Source organism: Narcine bancroftii, chromosome 12, assembly GCF_036971445.1.
Source record: "Narcine bancroftii isolate sNarBan1 chromosome 12, sNarBan1.hap1, whole genome shotgun sequence".
Taxonomy (NCBI): domain Eukaryota; kingdom Metazoa; phylum Chordata; class Chondrichthyes; order Torpediniformes; family Narcinidae; genus Narcine; species Narcine bancroftii.
This window is the reverse complement of record NC_091480.1, coordinates 4,349,955-4,374,737: the sequence shown is the minus strand read 5'-3', so window position 1 is coordinate 4,374,737 and position 24,783 is coordinate 4,349,955. Positions and strand designations below refer to the sequence as shown.

At 43.9% G+C, this 24,783-nt stretch overlaps 2 protein-coding genes across 11 annotated transcripts in view; one reads left to right on the top strand and one right to left on the bottom strand.

Moving 5' to 3' along the window:
- The window catches only part of xpo6 (exportin 6), a 291,971-nt gene that overhangs the window by 156,057 nt on the left and 111,131 nt on the right, over positions 1–24,783 (bottom strand). The gene's annotated exons all lie outside the window — the stretch shown is intronic.
- LOC138747370 (serine/threonine-protein kinase SBK1-like) lies at positions 988–24,137 on the top strand. The gene is made up of 5 exons (XM_069906512.1): positions 988–1,190; positions 2,058–2,280; positions 7,914–8,028; positions 17,604–17,806; positions 23,291–24,137. The coding sequence occupies exons 1-5, from the start codon at positions 988–990 to the stop codon at positions 24,077–24,079; spliced, it is 1,533 nt and encodes a 510-aa protein (XP_069762613.1). The 3' UTR covers positions 24,080–24,137.

Below are 24,783 nucleotides of genomic sequence, written 5' to 3'. Positions count from 1 at the left end.
GAGGAGGGACCCCTTGAAATTCATGCTCTGGTGCTCAAAAGGGCAGGTGACCTTAATCAGGATGTCAGGGACCACGCTGCCATCCTGGTTGACGTCCCCAGGGCCAGACCTGCTCTGAAAGCATACCTGTGGCTCCTCTCCCTTTGATTCCCCTAATAAAGGTGACAATGCCATAACCCCTCCTCCCCTAGAACAAGCTTGGGTCTCAGGTGAAGCATATTTGTACAAACAGTAATACAGTGGTTCCAATGCACACATTCCTCCTTGTCATCTTTCAAGGGACCTATGTTTACTTTAGCTATCCTTTTCCACTTGATAATTACAAAAACTTTAACAGTTTTTATATTTTGTACTAGATTACTTTCATCATCTATCTTTGTTTTCTTTATTGTTTGCTTTGTGTTTCTTTGTTGCTTTTTAAAGTTTTCCCAATTTTCCAGTTTCCCACTATTCTTGGGGACTTTGTACTCACCAGTTTTTAATGTGACATCTTCCTTTATTTCTTCAATTATCCGAGACCAGCTCTCCCCCACGCTTAATGATATTGTTTTTAACTGGAATGCACTTTTGTATTTTATCATTTATCTTTGGGATTTTTTGTCTCTTTTAAATTCAATTAAAATAGTACTGTAGTTTTTTTTTAAAGTTTTTTTTAAACAAAGAAACTGTTCAGCTGCAGCAAGTAAGAATTCAGGTGCAGGTGTACAATTTATAATATGAATTTCAATAAACATTATTAAATCTCTGAAAATCTTCCACTGTTCCTCAACTGTCCCATCATATAACCTGTGGACCCAGACTGCACAGGCCAGCTTCTTTCTTATCCCACTTTCATCTCCCTTATTTAGGCATAATACATTGGCTTTAGATCAAACGACTAATCCCTCTATTTGTATGAGAAATTCAATCTTACTTTCGTATAGGATCCCTAACTCCAAAATAGTTCATTTTACCTGTCTCATTACATAGAACTCGATCTAAGACAGCATGTTCCCTTGTAGGTTCAACAAAATGTTGCTGAAGAAAGCTGTCATGGATGCATTCCATGAGATTCTCATCAAGACTGTTTCCAGCAACTTGATTTGTGCAGTCTATGTGCACAAGGAGGATGAGGTGAATTTGGGGTTGTACATGCAGCAAGGCAACACTAGAGGGCCCACAGAGCCCGGAGCTCATGCCGAGTATTTCCAGTCTGGATCCTGATCTTTGAGCCAGCTGTGGAATGCAGGTGACTTCATGCCCAGACTCCGCTAGGACCTGGATTTTCTACTATTCCACTAGATCAAAGACCAAGGGCAATGGGGAACTGACACAGTTGGGGAGATGAGACCTCCATATAACAATTACAGTAAATGATGCAATCACAAAGAAAGGTTGCCAGTGTCTATACTTTGTGAGGTGTCTGAGGAGATTTGGTATGTCACTGAAGGGTCTTAAAAACTTCTACAGGTGCATTCTGGTTGGTTGCATCACAGTCTGGAATGGAGGTGCCAAATCTCAGTACAAGGAAAAACTCCAGAGGGTTGTTAACTCGGCCTGAGACATCTCAGCACCAGACTCCACTCCATCGAGGACATCCTTTGAGGTGATGTCTTAAAAAAGCAGCTTCTATCCTCCAAGATCCCCACCACCCAGGCCATGCCCTCTTCACTCTGCTACCATCAGAAGAAGGTACAACAGCCTCAAGATGAGCACTCAACGGCACAAAGACAGCTTCTTCCCCGTTGCCATCAGATGCCTGAATAATGATACTGCCTTACTTTACGTGCACTTTTTAAAATATATACATAATGTTGTGAGATGGTTATAATATGAATGTTTGCATGATGATGCTGTCGCAAAACACCAAATTTCGTTGCTTGTTCATAACAATAACTTCTGAAAAAGGGCACTAGGACCGGGTGCTGTGAAAGAGGAGAGGCTTGAAAATGCTTTGGAAGGACACTAGGACCCAGCGCTAGTGTGTATGTGAATGAGCGGTACCTAGGACAATGAGCAGAGCGGTGAGGGTCTGCAGCAGTCCTGTAGCGCAGAACAGAGCTTGAAGTTTGTCCCAGGGAGAGCAGCAGCAGGGACTGGCGAGCGGGAGGAAGAAGGCGGAGAGGACAAAGGGGCGCGGCTGGGACCCTGGCGGTGGATGAGGTGCACGGTCACTCTCACAGCGACGGTGCGCCCCAGGGAGGCACCCCTAGACTTCCAGCTGGGCAACAGACAGGACAATCTGGACGAGCCGAAGGAGCGGGAGCATGTGGAGGAGGCTCGGGTGTCCAGGAGCTGCAGGTGAGTCCAATCCCCCCGCCCGCCCGCCCGGCCGGCTGTTTGCAAGGGACAGGGGGTTGGGGCTCCGCCTCACGGCCGCTGCCACCGGCGGACGGTTCTATTGTTGGGAGCGGCCCGTTAGAACGGGGATGGTCGTGGGAGAGAGGGGTGGTTGCCCGTGATCGGTTTCCCCTTTCTTCTCCCGGACCTTTTGTCCCAACCGGGTGAATTACTTCATGGAAGAGGCGACAGCTGCCCCCCGCCCCTCTCCATGCCTGCCCTTCACCGCACAGACCAGGCAAATGGGCGCCCCTCGCCCCTCCATTGTTGATCAGCAGGAACAAAACGTGGTCCAACCTCCGAGTTCAATCGCCTGTGCTCGGAACACTGGCCAGGTCCCCTCTGGACTCGAGCAGATCCCGACAGAGGACAATAGGCTTCCCAGCTCTAAAGTCGAGGAACAGAGAACAATGAGCACGAGCTCTCTTCTCGGCTGAACTCGGGGCAGTCGCGCCCCGGGACCCGGCTCGTCTCTGGAACATGGGCGAACCCTGTCCAGTCAACCAAATTTAACTTGAGATCACCGCGTGCTCGTGTCATGAACAAGACGATCTTGGGGAGCCTTTGAAAGAGCACCCAAATTTACTTCAAACAATAGCACAGAAACGGTTTGGGCCAGTGACGGGCTGTGGGATCTTGTGCTTTGCCTGGAGGTACTTTGGGTTCTCTTGACGCCCTGCAGAAAGGCAGAGCCCTTGGGTCACCGGCTGCACCGTTTCGGAGGGTTGGTCTGGAAGGGTTCTCTGACATGGCCCCTCCCTGTCCATCGGTGAGCCGAGGAATCCCAACCTCCACCACCCAGGTGCGTCGGAGCATTCCAGGCCCCTGCCGGCCCTCTGAGAACAGGTGCCAGCGCTGGGACGGGAGACGGTTTAAGTTGCCCGAATTTAGCCTGGCAGTCCTGTGATGATGGAAGGTCGTCGAGTCTTTTCGATTGCAGCGAGCGAAATTTACAAAGTTGTCTGAGGATGCCTTGGTCTCGTTGTAAGTACAAAGTACAGACCCATCGAAGTTCTTGCTTGCAGCAGCCACAAGATGTCCCAAATACAATAGTATAAATGAAATGCCATGAAACACCATGAGGTAGAGATAGACATAAATATTCACAGATGCAAAAAAGTGACGGCTCCACAGTGCAGTCAAATCTTTAGGTGGTCCCTGAGTAGGTCATGGTTAGTCATGAAATACATGCAGTGAGTAGGGTACTAACAAGTTATTTCTGACAGTGGTAGAGCCATATAAAGAGCACAATTTACAGACGAGGATCACAACGAGAAGGAAAATCGATCAGCACGAAGCAAGGGCAGCAGGAGAACACTGTTCATTCAGAACCACGATGGCTGAGAGGGTGAAAAACTGTTTTTGAGCCTGTTGGTATGTGATTTTACATTTGTGCACCTGGGTGTAATGGGTCTTTGTTTTCCAGGCAGCGGAAGATGTAGATGGAGGGAAGATTGTGTGATGTTTTGAGCTGCATTTACTTGACCTTGTGCAGAGCGGCTCCTGTACCACACGGTGATGGGTACAGTAGGTCAGCTACCAGTCTGTCGAGTTGTTGAGGGACAAGGGGGATGTGCTGACCTTCCTTCGTCTTCTGAGAAAATGGAGGCATTGGTGTTCTATTTTGACCAGTGTGTCAATGTGTTTGTCTCAATTCATTGGAGAAATTTATTCCTAAGAACTTGAAGCTGTCTTCTCTTCTGACTTCAGTGCCATTGATGTGGACAAAGTGTGGATTCCTTGCCCTCTTTCCTGATCATCTCCTTCTTCTTAATGATGTTGAGGGAGAGTTTGTTATCGTGATACCTTGCCATGCCACTTTCAGTCTCCTTTCTGTATTCTGTTATTTGATATGCAGCCACTATGGTGAATGGAAAAGTTCAAGAGCCTGATAACTGCTGGGGGCAGGGTGACTATCCTTGAACTTAGAAGTCCTGGTCTTCAGATGTTTACTTAGCCTGAGTTTTGAATGTGTAAAGAAGGTCCAGGCTGCGCATTGAGATTGTCAGTAGGTCTTGCAGCATTGGTTATATATTTTTACCTCTTATGGATGCAACAAGGCCTGTTGAGTTCCTCCAGCATTTGTGTTTTTTCTACAATCACAGCATCTATAAACTTTTGTGTTTCACTGTGTATTGAGATTAAATGCTTTGTGTCATCATTCTTTCCCTGTCTGGGGGTTCATTGTACCAAGGCTTTGCTGTCTCTTAAACACTATCCACTGCCTTCCTTTCTTACAGACCGGCACTTTTTGGACAGGTTCTTCCAGCTAGCCAATCCCATCCCAACCATGCCCAATTCCATCCAACCTGGGACAGATGGGTAAAATCCCTCTGTTTTTTTCAAAATGAAAAACAAAGTGCAAATGCTGGAAAAGTGAAATAAAACACAAAATATTGGAAACACTCAGTAAGTCAGGCAGCAACTCTGGAGAGAAAAGCCTGCCAATGTCTAACCTGCTGAATACTTCTGACACTCTCTCCTGTTACTTTTTTTCTAGTTTTATACCAATCTGCAGTTATGTTGGTGGTGAGTTTTTCCTTTGCAATAACCAACCATACTCTCTGAGTCCTCAATGGTTGAGGAAGAGCTCAGCAGTGGAACTCTAGGGACCTGTTCATCTGAAACTTTATCAAACCGAACAGATGTCTCTCATAATGTTTTTTAGTGTGTAATGTCGGGAAAATCACTGAAAAAAGTAACCTAATTACTGCCCCTGAGTGCAACAGTCCCATTGGTTGGATGTGCAGTAGAGTGGATGACCGACAACAAATTTTTCCAGTATAATTTACACTGCAGGCTTCCTCCAAAAAGGTGTAGGAGTCCTGTAGGATAAATCCCAGTTCAGGAATTGACTCAAAATTCCTGCACATTCATTTCTAGACTGCTCATGGAGCAGCAAAATTCCTTGATTGTGGCATTACATGCTTGCAGTCTAAAAACCCCTAATTACTCAGACCATATTCTAAGGGAAGCCGATTAAATTTGCATTTGAATGAATGGGAGCGTTTCCCAACTGTGCAGTGTTGAGTCTTGTATCCACCAGTGCAGAAAACCACTGCGATTCGGCAGGTATCGATGGAAGGAACTACTGTTCAAAGTTACAAAAACCTCAACTGCTCCAAGGGTTAATGGAGCTGATGAAATCAGTGGCTGCTTGATGAATTTCAAATACTTTCATTGAACCTGGCTGACGCAGGAAATAAAATTATGCCACGTCCTCAGAGAATGTAAGTGGGGAGAGAGCGAGCGAGAGAGACAGATGGAGGGAGTCCAACCTGCACTCCTGTCTCTTTTTTGGCACTAAGTCATTAATATGAAGCTTGCCTACTTTTGACCGAGATAAAATCTTTTCTATTGTGTTCAGATGTTTCTGTTGCAAACTCCTTCCCATCTGACCCACACTTCCCTCACGGAGCCATGTTAGGTAGACATTTCTTCAGTGATCCCCAGCCAAAGGGATTATCCAACCCCAGCTCCAATGTGAAGAGAGCACACCTGTTCCTGCCCCATTTCCTCTGATAACTCATTCCAGATACCACTACTCGTGTGAAAAATGAACTGGGGCTGATCTTCTTTAAACCTCCTCCCTCTCACCCTAAACCTGTACCCTCCAGTTTCAGACACCCCAAGCATTGGAAACCGACACTGGCCATTTCAGGTCCTTTGGTCCACAATGTTGTGCCAACCCATATGAACTTTGTCCATGATCACTAACCCTTCTCTCCCTCACAGACCTAACCCCCCCATACAATTTTTTTTTCACATCCATGGCATATCTAAGAGTCTTAAATGTCCCTATTGTACCTTCATCAATTCCGTCTACACTTCCTTTCATCTTGGGAGAACTGCCAAAATATTAAAGAACATCCCATCCTGTCTAAGCTGTCTTTTCAGATTTCAGATTTATTGTCAAAGTATACACATGACATCACATACAACACTGAGGTTCTTTTTCCTGTGGGCGAGGCACAATTACCACTTATTACATTTCTTATCTGTTTACAGTTCTTTATTTGTTAACAAACTGTGTAGTACAGAGAGAGAGAAAAAATCAATAAAGTGCAGAAATAAGTGTCCTTAAATGAGTCCATGATTGAGTGTGTTGTTGAGGGGGTCTGATGGTGGAGGGGGAGCAGCTGTTCCTGAACTTGGTGGTGCGAGTCTTGTGGCAGCATCGAGAACAGAGCGTTTGCTGGATGGTGTGGATTCTTGATGATTGCTGCTGTTCTTCGACGGCAGTGTTCCCTGCAGATGTTCTTGAGGGTGGGGAGGGTTTTGCCTGTGATGTCCTGGGCTGTGTCCACTACCTTTTGGAGGGTTTTACCGTCAGGGATATTGGTGTGCAGTGAACTGGGTTTCACTGGTAGGGTGTTACGCTGATGGCTGGCCCTGGCCCCAGCTGCTCCCATGTGTTTCCCGCCTAAACCCAGAACCCTTCTGAAGACTACTGTTGAACCTTATCCTTAGTTATGCAAATAAAAGCATTTGTTCTCCCTCCAGTCGTGAGAGCTTTTATTCACACTACATGGTGCCCCTACAACATTCCCTCTTCTGTTGGGCTGAAAACCTGAACCTCCAGATTCAAGGACTGTTTCCTGCTGTGATCAATCTTGAAATAATTTCCCACTGGCAAAAGATGATGCCTTGCACTGTCTTTCATGACTATTCTTCTCCCCCCCCCCCTTCCCCCCCAGAGTTTGCTTTTTTGTATTTGATTTAAGACGCGTGAAGTTCAGTCATTTGCATCTAATCTCATTTCATCACCACTGGGATAGGTGTGTGGTGTGGACATTATGACTGGCTGTTGGTACCAGGCTGATGTTCCATCCACTGGTTGCAGATCAAATGGATATGGATGTATAAAACAGGCTGGGGAAACTCAGCAGGTCACGCAGCAAGCAGAGGAAGTAAAAGGTAACTGGTGTTTTGGGCCTGGATCCTTTCTCAAAATTCTGGAGAAACATATAGACAGCTCAATAAAATGGTGGGGGGAGGAGCACAGGGTAAGAGGTGATGGGTTGATACAGATGAGGAAGTAGAAGGGAAAGAAGCTATGGGGGAGAGGGCTGATGGATAGCTCTCTGATAGGGAAAGGGTGGGGAGTTGGAGGAAAGGAGACAGGAGTAGGGAAAGAGATCGGAGGAGGGGGTTAACAGAAAGTGGAGAATTCGATATTGATGGTTGAGGTCTGCTGAGATGGAATACAAGGTATTATCCAATTTGTGGGTGGCCTCGATTAATGCTGCTTGACCTGAGTTTATCTAGCACTTTTGTGTTTTACATTTGACCCAGAATCTGCAGACTTTCTTGTTTAACACTATACAATTGCTGTTGCCCAATGACTGAAGTTCCACTGAAACAACATAAATAACTTTTTGGTTGCAGGTCTGGATTGAAAGGCGGGAAGGAGAAGCCTGGATCCATTGTCCAGGATGGTTCTTGTGCAAAGCCATTAAGCAGGCTGCCCTTCCACTCCTGATGGTCTGCTAATACTCTGTTATCTTTTCAGTTTGAGGATGAATGTTTGTGGGAGTGAGCAGGAACCGACCCGAAGCTCGTACACCATGGTGGGCACGACTGACAGCGTGCAGAGCTTGACAGTGCGAAACCTGTCCACCTCAGACATCTGTAAACACTACGACTTTGTTCGAGAGCTGGGCAAGGGAACGTATGGCAAGGTGGAGCTCGTCATTCACAAAGTCGCAGGTAACTTCAGGCAACAGGATGTCAGTTCCACAGCACTGGTGACCTCAAGCTCAGCCTAGGAATTTGCCATGGAAATACAAGATTCCAGATAGAGATATGGGATAAGATAAATGACCTGAGCTTCTGCGTTTCTACTTCTCTCCCCTGCAGGAGCAGACCTCAAAGAAACAACTGTTTCTTGTCAGAACTAAATTGTGGCTCTCTGGCAAATCTTTCTCTGCATCTGAGAGACAAGTGAGGGACTTTCAACAGCAGGGCATGTGTGAGAATTGAACATGCTGTAGAGGGCGGGGAGGTGCAGACAGATCTGTGAGCTTGTACAGGGAAAGACAACAGGAGATTTGGGCCTGTACAAGGATATAACTGGCATATTGAGTGAGAGATAATGTGTTTGAGAACAAATAAGGCAAGGGAAGGTTCTTTGATTGCATCTTTATAGTCTATGAACAAAGCAGCAAAGAGAATGTAGTGGTGAAGGCAAATAGGATGTGTGTTTTTTGGGCCAAGGCATATAATCCAAGTGCAGGGAGATAATGACAATGCTACAGAAGTATGTGAAAGCACTGAAGAGGTTGTAGAAAAGAGCTTGGGGGATGTTGCCAGGGCTGGAGAATGGTAGTCCTGAAAAGGGGCTGGCATTGTTTTGATTAGAACAAAACAAACTGTAGAGATGGAGGTTTGTACATTAAAGAGAATCCTAAACAAGATTAAGAAAGAGAAGTGAGGAATACAAACTCATTGAGAGGATTGGAGAAGAATTGAGAAAAAACTTTGCTCAAGAAACTTGCTGCCTGATGGGGTAATAGAGAGAGATGATGAGGGCTTATCTTAAAAAGAAAATGGATTAGATCTTTAAGGGATATAAGTGGGAGCTGGGAAGTATGATCAACCTATTCATATTTGGCCAGCATGGACACAATGGGCTGATTGGCTACCTTCTGTATTGTCATTTTCTGTATAATGAAGGGAACACTATGGGCTATTACAGACATTGCACAATATTCTGGTCAGCACACTAGAAGAAAGCCTGGGTCATTACATCTGTATGCAAAAATCAATGCAGAAGGCCCCAGGAAACAAACAAAATGGGAGTTTGCACCAGATGGAATTGCTGTTTTTTTTCCCCTCTGTTTGTCCATGTATGTCAATCTATGTCTCAGTCTCTTTAGTCCAGTTCTTTCTCATTTGCTCCCTGTCTTTCTGCTCTGTTCCCACTATCTGGGAACATGTGGTTTGACAATCAGGGCTTTGTGTGGCTGTGGTTGGTGCTTAGTGTGGCAGAACTCAAATGTGTGCTTTGAAAGGAGTGCAGTTGGAGAGCTGGCTAGTTGAAGAATAAGATGATTTGAAGACTGGAGATGTGAGGATCTAATGGGAAGGTTAGTAGATGGGGTGAAGGCATTCTGTCGGAGAGTGTATAGCGGGATATGTGATCTAGTGAGCGGTGAGGAGATATAAATAAGTGAATGAGGTTGACGGGGTGCCGGTAGATGGAGTTGGATTGTCTGTTGGAGTCAAAATGTGTATGTATGCTTACCAGATTTACAAAAGGTAGTATCTTGACACAATGATTGAACTGGTTTTAACAATGGATTTCTTTAGTAGTCAGAACTGAAGCCACTTTTATTTTCTTACCTCTCATTTCTCTACATGTGCTAAGCAACCTGAAACATTTCATAGCTAAAAAATGTAAAGCAGTTAGTTTATCCTGTGGCAATAAACAAGAAAATCTGGAGATCTAGTGCAGTACATAAAAGTGCTGGAGAAACTCGGCAGGTCATTCAGCATCCAAGGAAGTAAAAAGAGTTAATGTTTTGGGCCTGCACCCTTCATTCAGAGTGCTGAAAATCAGGCAGACACTGTACCAAGTTACAAAGAACTTGTGTTTAATGCATCGAGCTTTCACTTCCCTATTAGCGTCATTGTGAACACTCTTGCCCCCTCTAACATGAAGCTGGGTGCTGTGTTGCCAACATGGGGAGTTGGCAAGAACATTGTGAATGTTTGAAAGACAGCAGCAGAGAATGGGATCATACAATCAAAGCCTCTGCTACTGACTATGTTATGAATTGGCTGTTTCCCTAGGTCCTTTTAATTAGCCTCTTTTTCAGTGATGCAAGATAAATGCTGTATGTAGGTCAGTTACAGCTTCCTCCTGGCATGGCTACTGCTGGGACCAGGTAGAGGGAGTGCTACAGATCGATCCTGTGAGGCTAAACCAAAAAGCTGCAGATTCTTTATTTAACTCTCTGCCTTTCTAGCTAATTCACACTATAGTCTATCTTCCTCTGCCCTAGCCCAAGGATGACTGAGATCAGAGTAAGTGGGAAATCGCTCTGAACATAGCTGTTGTGTTGTTTCCAACCCATGAGTGGATTAATAGCAGCATTTCCTACAAGCTGTCTGGAAACATCAATCGTTTCTTAAACCTATTCACTGCAAATAATTGTAACTGGCCAGGTTTGCTTCTGTTGTCAAGCTGCTTGTGATTAAAGCTCATGGGTGCCATATGTATGTAGAGTTTAGTGTAGATTAGAAACAGTGTCACCTCCCGAGGTGTACTGCAACACGAGTAACCAACCGAATGATTAGTGCATCTGCAAACCTGAAAGCAAATTGTACATGTCCATGAAAGAAGCAAGGTATCTCAGTGAGGGGCATGTTATCTGTGATGGAGTCTGGCTGTGGTTTGTCAGTGGGACAGATTGGAAGAACATAAATGGAAGCAGGAGTAAGAATGTTTAGCCCATGAGTCTGCTGTGCCATTCAACAGATCTGGACTGATCTTGCAAATGCACATGATTTTCCTGAACTTTCCCTTGTTGCTCGAGGATCTATAATTTTATTGACCTGCTTTGAAAGTACATGGTGACTGAGCCTCCACGATTGCCCAGGGTAGTGAACTCAAGGACCCATCACCTCGTGAATGAAGAAATGTCTCTGTATTTCTACCCTAAAAGGTCTACCCCTTACTTTGAGATTTTGACTTCTAATTCTAGACCAGCCAGGAGAGACATCCTCCCTGTAAAGCCCTGTAAGACTTTTGTGCATTTCACTGAGTCATCTCCCATTACGCTGAACTCCAAAGAGCAGAGACCCATTCCACCATCTCTCTTCCATGGAAAATCCACATTCCAAGGAACTATTTGGGTGAATTTTTGCATTCCCTCAGTAGCAATATGCACAAAATTATACACAATGCTCCGTGGATGTTATCTCCAGGACCTATTTAATTGTTTGTGATTCTCTTGCACTATTTTGGTCAGTAGTTCTGCATTTTTCATTTGTATTTCTCCAAAGTTGTTATCTCAGCTAATCCATCTGACTTTAATAATATCCTTTCCAGCATTTTATCTTGATAAAATTTTAGCCTCCCCATCATCTCTTAACATGAACAAGCCACCATTTTGTAGAAAGATATCGACTACTCATTTTAATCTTCAATCAAACCCTCTGCTCTGTCAATGTTTCTATTTTGATCCCTGATTCTTTCCAAATCTGCTTACATTTTTTATTCCTTTTATGTACCTTCACTTTCTCTGCACTCTTTATTTTCTTTTCCAAAAATGAGTTCACACGTATTCTGGGCAAATTCCCTTCTATTGTGACACTCCAGTTTATCTTGGCCGAAGCCAAGTATAGGGTATTGCACCACATCCTGACAGTGGGACCTCCACTCCACACCAGGTTGCGCCGCCTTCCTCCCGAGAAACTTAACCCCCCCCCCCCCCCCAGAGAAATTTTAAAAAATGGAGGAACTGGGAATAGTGCAGCGGTCTGACAGTCCTTGGGCCACCCCCTACACGGGGGTATCAAATGCAGCAGGAGGGTGGAGGCCTTGCAAAGACTATCACCTCAGTAGGCTAAGATCTCAGGTTTGCGTTCATTTACCTGGACAATATCCTGATAGCCAGCTGCAATTGCAAAGTACATGCGGCCCATCTAATACAACTGTGCACTTGCCTGAGCGACTTCAGCCTCACAATAACCCCGGCCAAATGTCAGTTTGGGCTGGAGACGATTAACTTCCTGAGCCACAGAATCAACAGTCATGGGGAAACACCTCTTCCCGACAAAGTCAGGAATTTCATCAAACCCCACACAGTGAAGGGCCTCCAGGAATTTGCCAGATTGATCAATTTTTACCACCGTTTCATACCGGCAGCAACCTGCATCATGTGTCCCCTATTCACACTCAAGGTTAGGGAAATGAAAAAAGGTAACCTCAGACAAGAAAGCATCAGAGGTGTTCCAACAAGTAAAAGGCACACTTGGCAATGCTACACAGCTGGTGAACCCTAGGACACATGCCCTGACCACCCTCACAGTAGACGCCTCCAACACAGCAGTTGGTGGCGTGCTGAACAGTTGATTGAAAGTCATTGGGGCAGTCCTTGGCATTTTTTAAGCAGACACCTCTAGCCATCTGAACTCAAATACAGTGCCTTTGATTGCAAGTTCTTGTTTGGGTTTTGATCCAACACTTCAGATACTTTTCAGAGGGGGGACAGTCATTTATCAGGGTAGGCCCTAAATTAAACAGTACAAGTTTTTTTGGAATTATCATCAATATTATTAATACCAATTATGATAAAAACAAAGCAACAGACTCTTTAAAAATAAAAAAAATCTCAACAAGTTGCAAGCATTGAAGAACTTGAGCCTACCTCTAAAATGGAGCCTGCGAAGTCTATTTCTCTTCCTCCCTAGATCAAGGTTACTGCTTATTGTCCAGGTAACCCAGTGCCTTCTCCCCGGAGTCCTGAGGAAGATGGCACTGGAACTCCGAGACTTCTTCCTCCTGAGCCTCAGGAGCAGTTGCACGTGCGTGATACAAGGCGCATGTGTGCTGTGCAAGCTCTGATTCTTCCTGTGGGGGGGGGGGGGGAGAGGGGGGAACCGATTCCTTGCAGCCCAGTGCTGCTGGAATGCTGAGGGAGAGGCCTAGGCCTCACAGACAGGCAGAATTGACTTCCATGTTGACAGAGGAGGAGGAGGAGGAAGAAGATATAGTTGGAGTGGCTGAAGAAGAGGAAATTCTTCCAACGCCTTTGTTGCATGCAGACCAAGGTGCTGATCTACTCAAATCCCATTTGCCTTCATTTTGCCCATGTCCCTCTAATTTTTCCTATCTAAATGCCTTTAGGGAGACTGTTTAAAAAAAAAAAGATACTGACAAGTGAAAAAAACAGAACTGTTCACAGTATTACAACCTACTCATTCTCTTCTAAAGCTCTACCTGCTGTTGTATTCTGATGAAGGCAAGTACCTAACCCTAACTGCAGACTCACTGACAGGAGTAAGAAGGAACTGTTTGGAGGAACCTCACCATGGGCTCAACCCATAACTGCATGAAGGAGCTTGCCCAAGGGTCACCCAAGTTTTTATATTCTTGAGCCAATGTTCCCTGACATGCAGAAAGCCACCGATTTGTAAGTAAAAAAAAAACAAGTACTCCAAAATCTTTTCAGATGTAACATGAGAAAATTGGTGCAAGAGCAGGCATCAAGCTTGCCCCATCATGGCTGATTTGCTCCAGACCTTAGCTTCTCTCTGTGCCACTTCCTTGCAGCCCTTAATCCCCCAATCTGAAATAGAAATGAGCCTTGTTTGGCCTGCAAGCAATGTAAAGAATTGAGAATACCTAGTCCATGAAATGCCATAGAAACCAGATGAGTCCTGAAGAAAACAGGAGACTGTCAGTGTAGCGATTAACGTAATGCTGTTACACCACCAGTGACCGGGATTTGAATCCAGCACTGCTGTAAGGAGTTTGTATGTTCTCTTGTGGATTTCCTCCGGGTGCCCCAGTTTCCTCCCACCCTTCAAAAATATAGGGGGGTTGTAAGGTACTTTGGTGGCATGGGCTGGTAGGCCCTATTACTGTTTTATATGTCTAAATTTAAACATTTAAAAAAATTCTGGGGGTTAAAGAGCAAATGCCATGATTATTTGGTACTCTGGGTTCATTAATTGGGAATTGAGTTCAAGAACCATGAAGTAATGTTGCAGCTCTTTTTTCAAAAAAAAACTCTGGTTAGACCATACTTGGAATATTCAATCCAGACCAGAATGAGGGCTTTTCTATTTGGAGTAAAAAAAGGATGAGAGGTGACTTTGGAGGTCTGCAAGATTATGAAAGGCACAGAGAAGATGAACAGCCAGCACCTTTTCCCCAAGGGGACAATAGCAAATATCAGAGGACATCTGCTTAAGGTGAGAGGAGGCAAGTTTCAGGGGAAATGTCGGGGGAAGTTTTTTTGAGAGATTGCTGGAGTAATTGTGGAGACTGGTACAATAGAGGCATATAAAAGGCTCTTTGGCTGGCACATGGATCTAAGAAAAATAGAGGTTTATAGGTGTGAGGATAGGAAGGTTTAGATTGTTGAGTAGATTTATATAGGGCTGAAGGGTTTGTTTTGAGTTGTGATATTCTAATCAACAAGCAACATTGGAAATCAGAGATGACAAATGATTACAGTAGCAATAATTTGGCAACAGAAGCAGAATATGCAGCTGCTTGTCGAAAAGAAAAGGCTTATTGGTGGAAATGGCAGATTCCAAAAAGGAACTTATTGAATCAGTAGGTGATTTTATTTACTCTGATAAGTACAGAAGAAACTATGGAGAGAGCACTTCAAAGGTTTCATGGAGCTAGCCACTGAAGAGGAGAAAATTTCCAAGAGGCAGAGTGTGATTTGACATCAATGCAGATAGCTTAAAGCAAGAGGTCATTCAACCTTACAATTCTCTCAAAAGAAATGAGAAACTCCAGCCCGAGGGGTCTTGTTCCAGAAATGTTCAGGATCCTGAATTGGCAGGTTGATCCCTGACATCTTCATCCATGACAGACTGGGAAGTGGAGAAGGAGCATTCAATAACTGCACTAATTGATGTGATATTCCACCCTCATCTCTTGTACTTGTGAAGTTCAGGCCAATGCATTAGAGCATTTCTGAAAACAGCTTGAGCAAACAAAGCATTTTACAAAACAATACAAAATCTTGGTTAGGCTGCACATGGAATATATGTGAAATTCTGGTCACCCCATTACAGGAACAATGTGGAGGCTTTGGAAGGGTACAGAAGAGCTTTACCACTATGGTGCCTAGTTTAGAGGGAAGAGGCTAGACAAACTTGGGTTGTTTTCTCTGGCGTGTAGGAGGCAGCTGGGAGACCTGATAGAGGTTTAAAACATTAAGTGAGGCATTAAGAGGACGGAAAGTCAGAATCTTTTCCCCTAGAGAACATGAGTTTAAGGAATTGAGCTAGATTAGTATTGATTTGGGCATCATGTTTAGTACAGACACGTAGGCTGAAGGGTCTCATCCTGTGCTGTACTTGTATAGGTTCTATGGTGTAAGTTGATAATCCAGATTCCCTCAGGGATGGCTGACATCATGCTCAGGAAAGAGTCAGCCAGCTTTCAGAAAGCACGAATACAAAGACCAATAATGAACAATGCATAGAATGGCTATAGCCATTTGGACAGTTACATGGTTAGGAAAGGCTTAGAGGAATGTTGGCCCACCACAGGCAAAAAGTACTAGTTTAGACAGACACCTTGGTTAGCATGCATGTGTTGAGCTAAAATGTCAGTTTCTTTGCTTTAACCTTGATTCTACAACTCTAATCAAACTTCACTGACATTGAAAACCTTTGATAGCATTGAGAGGACTAGTTTATGCACACTGGATATTCACATTTGGGTCACTTCTGATGTGAAAATGGGAATGGTTAGATGGTCTTGTTCACAAGTCATCAACCCAATGTCATTCAGGAAACTAAACCCTACTCTATATGTCCAGCCAGCAAAGCAAACAAAACAGATTGCAATGAAGCCAACATCGTGAACTCTAACACTGCCTGGTCTTCATCAGTACAGATCAAAAATGATGCTCTAACTGAGGTCAAAACATTCCCATCCTTGTCAGTTCAAGATGGTGAAACAAGTCAGAAAATCTTGAACAAAATGAACAAATCCAGGAACACAGTACATCACAGAACAGGGTCTTCGACCCATGACATCTTCCCGACCTACATAAATCTACTCCACATCAATTTAATCCTTCCCAACCTCAGCCCATAACCATTATTTTTCTTGCATCCATGTGCTTTTCAATTTCCCTATTGTATCAGCCTGCCCTAATATCTTCAGAAGTTCAAATGTAGTTTCAAAAAATCCTCTAAATCAACAGTAAAACAAACTTTCTCAGAGTTGCACACTCTCAGCACTGAGTGCTGGTGAAAGGAAGAGCATGACAAAGCCAAAATGTATTTACCCAAGGAAAAGTCCTCTCTTGCTCAGAACAATGTCAAACCAACACCTGTTATGCAGAAGTCCAGAAGATGTTAACACCATTATTACCAGGGGGTCATGTGCTTCAGATGGACCTGATTCCATCACTGGAATAACAGCAAATGGAAGGAAGAATGGGGTTGTGGAAATGCAGCTGAATAACTTGGCAAACTACTGAAAGAGTGGGCAGGAACAGATTAAACAGAAGCCCTTCCTCATTATCGAAATGCTGGAATGTAACAGGGAGTATGCACATATAGGTATTATATGTGGAAAAGCCAGAAGTTGTGCCTTGACATAACCTGTACAAAAGATTCAATCAAGCTGATCAGACATGACTTCCCCATATTAAATCCCTATTTTTGATCTTAATAAATATATTGAATGATATTGTCTCTCAGAATATTTTCCAGTAATTTGTTTGCTGCCAGTATGAGGTTTATTGGCCTTTTTTGTTCTTTATGTAATTGCTCTGATCTCACACATTCAAACTACCAGCAGGTGTCCAGTCCTCTGGCATCACACCCTTGGGCAAAGAGGATAGAAAATGATGAGGAGAGCCTTTGCTTTTTCCTTCCTGGCTTCTCATAATAGCTTGTGATACATTTTCCAGTTTTAAGATAGTAATACTTTTTCTCTCCATGTTAGTCATATTCCACACCTGCAAATAACAAAGTCTGATCCCACTGTGCTGCATTGTTGGAGTCAACTGGTTTGAAACTGCATGTGAAAGTTGCTTTCCATTTGTTAGGGAGTTTACCTAATGGCCTGACTAACTTTTCTCCCTCCACAAATGTTCACAAAAATTGTTCCAACTAGTCATCTTCTGATTTCTGTGTATGGGATGTTGGACAAGCTGTTGACCTGCTCCCTCTAAAACTTGCAGTACAATCTCAAACTTTATGGCTCTGTGATGTGTGTGGTGTGGATTATGTAGCATCCATTGCTTCTGCATAGATGGCTCTCTTTTGGAGCTTGGCATTTTGGGAAATAAATCTAACTGGGTGATGTGAGGCTTGTGTCTCCTGAGGATGTGCTGTGTACAAGCCTTAGTTGCTGTTCTATTAATGCTGCATCCTTGAGCTCTATGTGTTTGGCAAATCTCGCTTGCTTGTGGTTTTTCTATGGCTTGGCTTTTGTTGTAAACTAATGTATAAAGGTTATATTTTTCTTTTCACCAAGCAGACACTACTGTCTTGCTAACATTGGTCTTTGCATGGGCAAGCCTGGCTTATTTTGCTCTTTATACCTGCTTTCTTTCTTCATCTCTCTGCAGGGACTAAAATGGCTTTAAAGTTTTTGAATAAAAATAAAACTAAGCTGAAGAATTTTCTGAGAGAGTATAGTGTCACCAACAACCTCTCCTCCAATCCTTTCATCATCAAAGTGTTTGACGTTGTTTTTGAGACGGAAGACTGCTACGTGTTTGGCCAGGAGTATGCACCAGGAGGTGACTTGTTTGACATCATCCCTCCCCAGGTGAGGTGATAGCAAATCCCTTTCCAGTAAGCTGTTAGATTCATTTAGTTATGCAGCACAGAATCAGGCCTTTCAGCCCAAATTGTCCATCCCCTAGCTGTATCCCTTTTCTCTATCCAAGCATCTGATAGATGTGTTTTAAATGTAATCCATAGAACCGTAGAAGGCTACAGCACAGAAAACAGGCTGGTTGGCCCTTCTAGTCTGTGGTGACTGTGGTTCAGCTAGTCCCAATAACCTACTCCCATTCCATAACCCTCCAGACTCTCCCATCCATGTATCTATCCAATTTATTCTTAATATTCAAGATTGATTCCATACCCACCACATCAGATGGGAGCTCATTCCAGACTCCCATCATTCTCTGAGTGAAGAGTTCCCCCTAAACCTTTCCCCTTTCACCTTAAAAACATGTCCTCTTGTATTTATCTCTCCTAATCTCAGTGGAATGAGCCAACTTACATCCCAACTCTTATACTTAATACTTTGATTTATAAAGGCCAAGATGCCAAAAGTTTTCTTTACAACCCACCTGTGTCACTACCTTCAGGGAACAATATACCTGTCCCCCAGGTCTCTCTACTCCTCCGCACTCCTCAGTGGCTTACAATTTACAGTGTACGTCCTTCCTTGACTTGTTCTTCCAAAATGCAACACCTCACGTTTGTCTGCATTAAACTCCATCATCCATTTACTGGCCCATTCTCTCAGTTGGTCCAGATCCTCTGCAAGCTTCCTCACTGTGCATTACGCCTCCTTGCTGATCCAATTTACCACATTATCATCCAGATAATTGATATAGACAACAAAACAAGAATGATACCAAAACAAATCCCTGAGGTACACCACTCGTCACAGGCTTCCAGTCTGAGAAGCAACCATCCATACCTCAGCCAATTTTGAATCCAGTTTACAATCCTTCTATGTATACCTAGTGTCTTAACCTTCTGAACAAATCTTCCATGTGGGACCTTATTGAAGGCTTTACTACAGTCCATGTAGACAACTTCCACAGCCTTTCCTTCATCTCCCTTCAATGGTAACTTCCTCAAAAGATTTGTTAAACATTACCTACCACACACAAAGCCATGCTGACTGTCCTTGATCAGCCCATGGCTTCCAACCTATATATCCTCTCTCTCAGAGCCCTTCAATAATTTACCTACTACTGACGTCAGGCTCACTGACTTATAGTTACCTGGTTTACTTTTGGAGCCTTTCTTAAACAGCGAGACAGCATGAGCTACTCTCCAATCCTCTGGCACCTCTCCCATGACTAGGGACATTTTGAATATATCCATCAGACCCCTGTAATTTCAACACTTGTCTCCCTCAAGGTCCGAGGGAATATCATATCTGGCCAAGGTGATTTGTCTACCTTTAATCGCTGTAAGGCAGCAAGCACTTCCTCCTCCTTAATCTCCAGATGTTTCATGACACTAATGGGCTTGTATTATAGACCGCTCGATAGTCCGAGAGAATTGAGGCGCAAATCTGTCAGGAGGTAGCAGACCATTGTAAGAAACAGAAAGTTGCGGTAGTAGGAGATTTTAACTTTCTGCATATTAAATGGGACTCCCATACTGTAAAAGGACTGGATGGCTTTTAGGGTTTGTCAGATGTGTAAAGGAAAGTTTTGTTTCCCTTTCATCTGTATGCACTATGTGAGTTTCATGAGTAAATACTGATGTAAGAAAAAACTGTTTAAGATCTGCCCCATTTTGTGAGGCTCTACACATAGTTGACCACTCTAATCCTTTAGGGGACCCATTTTGTCCCTTGTTATCCTCTTACTTTTAATATACTTGTAGAAACCCTTCAGATTTACCTTCACATTTTCTGCCAGAGCACCCTCGTACCTCTTTTTGCCTTCCTGATTTACTTCTTTAGTATTCTCTTACATTTTCCATACTTTCTCATTTCCACAAAATTGGCCTTTCTCCAATTTAGAACCTCAACTCGAGGACCAGACCTATCTTGTTGGTATCTCTACATATTGATTTGGGAAACTTTCCTGTACATAACTGACAAATCCTAAAGCCATCCAGTCCTTTTACAATATGGGAGTCCCATTCAATGGGCAGAAAGTTAAAATCTCCTACTACCGCAACTTTCTGTTTCTTACAATGGTCTGCTACCTCCCGACAGATTTGCATCTCTAATTCTCTCAAACTATTGAGTGGTCTATAATACGTCCATTCGTGTGCTCACACCTTTGCCATTTCTTAGCTCCACCCATATGGCCTCCGAAGGCGAGTCCACAGTGCGGACCTGTCTAAGCACAGCTGCGATATTTTCCTTGACTAGCAATGCCACTCCTGCCCCTTTCTTCCCTCCCCCCTATCATGTCTGAAACATCAGAACCCTGGAACATTGAGCTGCCAGTCCTGCTCCTCCTGCAACCAGGTCTCACTCATAGCATCATGTCATAATCCCATGTGCAAATCCACACCCTAAACTCATCTACCTTACTGACAATCTGCCTTACTGATCTATTTATCCTCATTCTAATAATGAGAACATTTCTATCACATACAAACCTCTGCATTCTGTTTTTACATGTCCTCGCATGACTCTTGCCGACCTCCTCCTCACTATCTGCTCTATCACTCTGGTTTCCCTCCCCCTGTAAATCTAGTTTAAACCTCCCAGAGCAGCACCAGCAAACGTTCCTGTAAGGCTTCCCCTCCAGTTCAAGTGCAAACCATCCCATCAGAAGGTCCCACCTTCTCTGATACAGAGCCCAATTCTCCAGAAACATGAAGCCCTTCCTCCCACACCATCACTTTAGCCACGTGTTTAGCTGCATTATCTTCCTGTTACCAGCCTCACCAGCACGTGCATGGGTAGCAATCATCCTGAGATCACCACCCTGGAGGTCCTGTGCTTCAACTTTGCACCTAATTCCCTAAAATCTCCTAGCAGGACCTCCTCACCGTTCCCACCCACATCATTGGTCCTGACATGGCCCACGACATTTGGCTGCTTACCCTCCCTCCTTAAAATCAGGAAAACTTGATCTGATATGTCTTAGACCCTGGCACCAGCGAGGCAGCAGCCCTTCTGAGATACTTGATCTCTCACACAGAACCTATCTGTTCCCCCTAACTATCGAATCCCCTATCACTACTGCACTCCTCTCCTCCCTCCTTCCATTCTGAGCTGAGAGTCCAGTCTTGGTGCCCACTACTTGCTCTGGCAGCCCATGTTGCCTACCACCCTATGTGAAAACATGCCCCTCAGGACTCCTTTACATTTTTCCCTTCTTTCCTTAAACATATGCCCTCTAGATTTAGAACCTTCCCACACCCACCCAAGGGATATGCCCCTCATAGCTTTATAAATCCCATCTGATCTTCCATTACTCCAGTGAGAGTAACCTGAGCTCATCTCATTTTGTCTTGGAGGTAAATCCCTCAATTCCAGCAAACAACCTGGTGAATCTCTTCTGTACTCTATCTAATGCTACCACATGTTTCCTGTAGTGTGATTACCAGAATACAATATTCTTAAATACAGAATGAACAATGTTTTGTAAAGTTGCAATATGACTCTCCAAATATTGTACTACATGCTTCAGCATGCGAAAGCAAATGTGCCACTTACCCTCTTTATTATTCTATCCACCTGTGTTGTGATTTTCAGGGAATATGAACCAAGATCCCTTACGACAACACTCCTGAGGTCCCTGCTATTTAATGGAAATGTCCTTTTGGTATCTGACATCCCAAAATGCGTTACCTCACACTTGTCTGGATTAAAAATTCCCTCTACCCAACTTTCCAACTGATAGGTGCCTCGGTATCTTTTCAGAACCACCCTTTGCTATCTACTACTCTGCCGATCTTTGTCAAGAAACTTGCTGATCTACTTATCCTCATTCTAATCCAGGTCATTTATACGTTTATGTCAAAGACTGATCTCTGGCACAGAACACCTTGGATTTCATACACTCTAATCTTCTAGACTAGCCTACAGCATAGAGTCTTGTCAAAACCTTACTAATGTCCATGTATACCATGTCTGCCAACCTGCCTTCATCCATTTTCTTAGCTGCTTCTTCAAAAATCTGATTTGTGAGATGGGACTTTCCCTGCACAAAAGAACACTGACTCATAATCAGTCCCCACCTGTCCAAGTGAACATAAATCATAAGACTTTTTTCCAATAATTTCTCTACTCCTGATGTCAGGATCACTCCCTTCATTCTTGCCTTATCCCTATTGCCCTTTTTTGACCATGGGAAGCACTTTAGCTGTCCTCCACCTTCACCTGAGGTCTAACAAAGATGCAAAGATTCAGATGGTCCAGCAATCTCCTCATTTGTTTCCCCTAACATTTCTAGGGCCCAGAGATTTACCTCCATAATATCAGTGTTTTCTTCACCTACCTCTCCATCCTCCAGATCCATCTCTCTGGTGAATACCAATGTGAAGTGCTCATTTAGACTTCATGTATCCCCTGGTTCCACATGGATTTTCCCTGTTGGTTCTTGTGGACTTGGTCTTTCTCTTGCTACCCCCCCCCCCCTTGCTTCTAATATATTATTTCTCATTTTGCTCTCCTAATTCCTTGCATTCCACATAAACCCAAGACTTGCATGACTAAATGTCTGGAGCTGACATGTCCTTGCTATTTTATTTTGTTTCATTTTTTAACTTTCTTAACCAAGGTTCTCTATTCTTTACCATCTTTGCTGCTGCTTCTTACTAGGATCTTCTGACTTTAAACTCTGTTAATCTTTTGTCTACCTCTTATTGCCCCACTATCCCACCCACCCCCACAGCTGTTCCTGATCTATTTTCACCAGTTTCTGCATTGTACTATTGAAATCAGACCTCCTACAGCCCCCCCCCCCCCATTAAGACCATAACTCTAATGGCAACCGTATCCTTTTCCGCAACTAACTTGAAACTCTGTTTCCAGAATTCCTCCACAGACACTGCTGTCCCCTGCCTATCCTCACTCCCTAAGATGAGGTCAAGTACAGCCTCTTCCCTATAGCAGGATTTTATAGGTACTGCTTTAAAGAAAATTCATTTTATGAACTCTACCCTATCAAACCACTTGCATCAAGACAATCCAGTCAATATTGGGATGGTTAAAATCCTCCCAGTACTACAACCCTACTGACTTTAAAACCTACTGCAATTTGCCTGAATATCAGTTCATCTTTTCCTGATGACTACTGGGAGGCCTAAAGTATAACCCAATCAAAGTGGTGGGATTTTTTTCTTATCTGCAGTTTTACCCTTCCAATCTCATTGGCCAATCCCCAGGATAGCTTCCCTGAGTTCTCCTGTATGCTTTCTGATCAGCAGTGCAACACATCTTTCCTTTTTTGTACCTGCCTCCATCATAACAGGATGTTCAACCTTTTGAAGTATTAGAACTTAATTACAAAGAATATTAGACATAAAGAACTCTCCTTGAAGGTGTTAAGCTGAGAATAGTCACATCTAACCATTTCCTCTTCTTGTGCAGGTGGGTCTGCCAGAAGATACGGTGAAGCGCTGTGTTCAACAGCTGGGTTTGGCAATTGACTACATGCATAGCAAAAGCCTGGTCCACAGGGACATCAAACCAGAGAATGTCCTCTTGTTTGACAAAGAGTGCAAAAGGGTCAAGCTGTCTGATTTTGGGATGACACGCAAGGTAGGCTGCAAGGTGAAGCGTATCAGTGGCACAATCCCCTACACGGCTCCAGAAGTTTGCCAGGCAAGCAGAACTGAGGGCTTTCTGGTTGACTGCAGTATTGACATCTGGGCTTTTGGTGTCCTGATCTTCTGCATGCTGACTGGAAACTTTCCCTGGGAGGCTGCCATGCCATCTGATGTGTTCTACGATGAGTTTGTACGGTGGCAACGGGGTCGACTGAATGGGTTTCCCTCTCAGTGGAAAAGGTTCACGGATGGGGCCCTGCAGATGTTTGAAAGGTTGCTTGCTGTTGATCCAGACAAAAGATGTTCTGTCAAGGAGGTCTTTTATTTTCTGAAATGTGACTTGGTGGTAGAATTGAGGAGAAGGGCTTCTTATCGATGTAGAACCCATTCTTCTGATAAATCAGCAATGTCTGCACACAAATGTGAAGGATCAGCACCCAGCAAGCCCACACCTCTGAGAAGAAGTCTGCTGTCTGAAACACCAGGGTCCAGATTCACATCCACGTCAACTGAGTCAAGTTCACAAATATCAGGGAGCAGAATGGATGGAAGGCAAGACAAGAGCAAAGGACGAATGATTGGTGCTACGGCAATTGAGATTTGTGTTTAATCTTCTGGTCTAACAGTAGGTGTGTACTGGTAAACAGTGTAGATTAGTATTTTCAGTTCTCAGATGGTAGTGGGTTCTTCTTCAATGACACCAGAAATGTACTGAAACAATTCTGACAGACTCATTCAATTTGTGTTTGGTGGAGGATGATAACCCTGCATAACCCCAGGGTTACGAACTGCTTCAAAGGTGCAATCATTTTTTGCTTGAGTGTGGCTATGGGGAGGTACTGGAGGGAAAAACAGGCCTTAATTAAACATATCTCTGGGACTGGTACTTGGATTAAAAACACTCTATCTTGTCTCTGAGGGTCCAACTTCAGATGAGCAAATGCCAGTTTGGCCCAGCTGCAGTTTGATCTTGAGCCTCTACCTTAATATAGCCCCTGCCTTGTCTAAGAGACCATTTTTCAAATTATGAGGGCAATTACAGTCAAGTTCACCCCCTAACACAAATGTGCATGGACTTCTCAGGTACTGACAATTAGCAAGAGAAGGGAGATCAAGTTGTCTGGGTGGCTCAGTACCACACTGGCTTTACCAGTGGGAAGCACTTAGCAAGGATTTAAAAAGCACAGTATGTTACTAATTATCCTGAGCATCACTTTGATGGGATACAAAGTACTAAAAGCTCTAAATACTTAATCAGGAAGCCTCCTCCCATCTCCCTTCATCTCCCTTTAACACCAGATCACAATTCTTTCC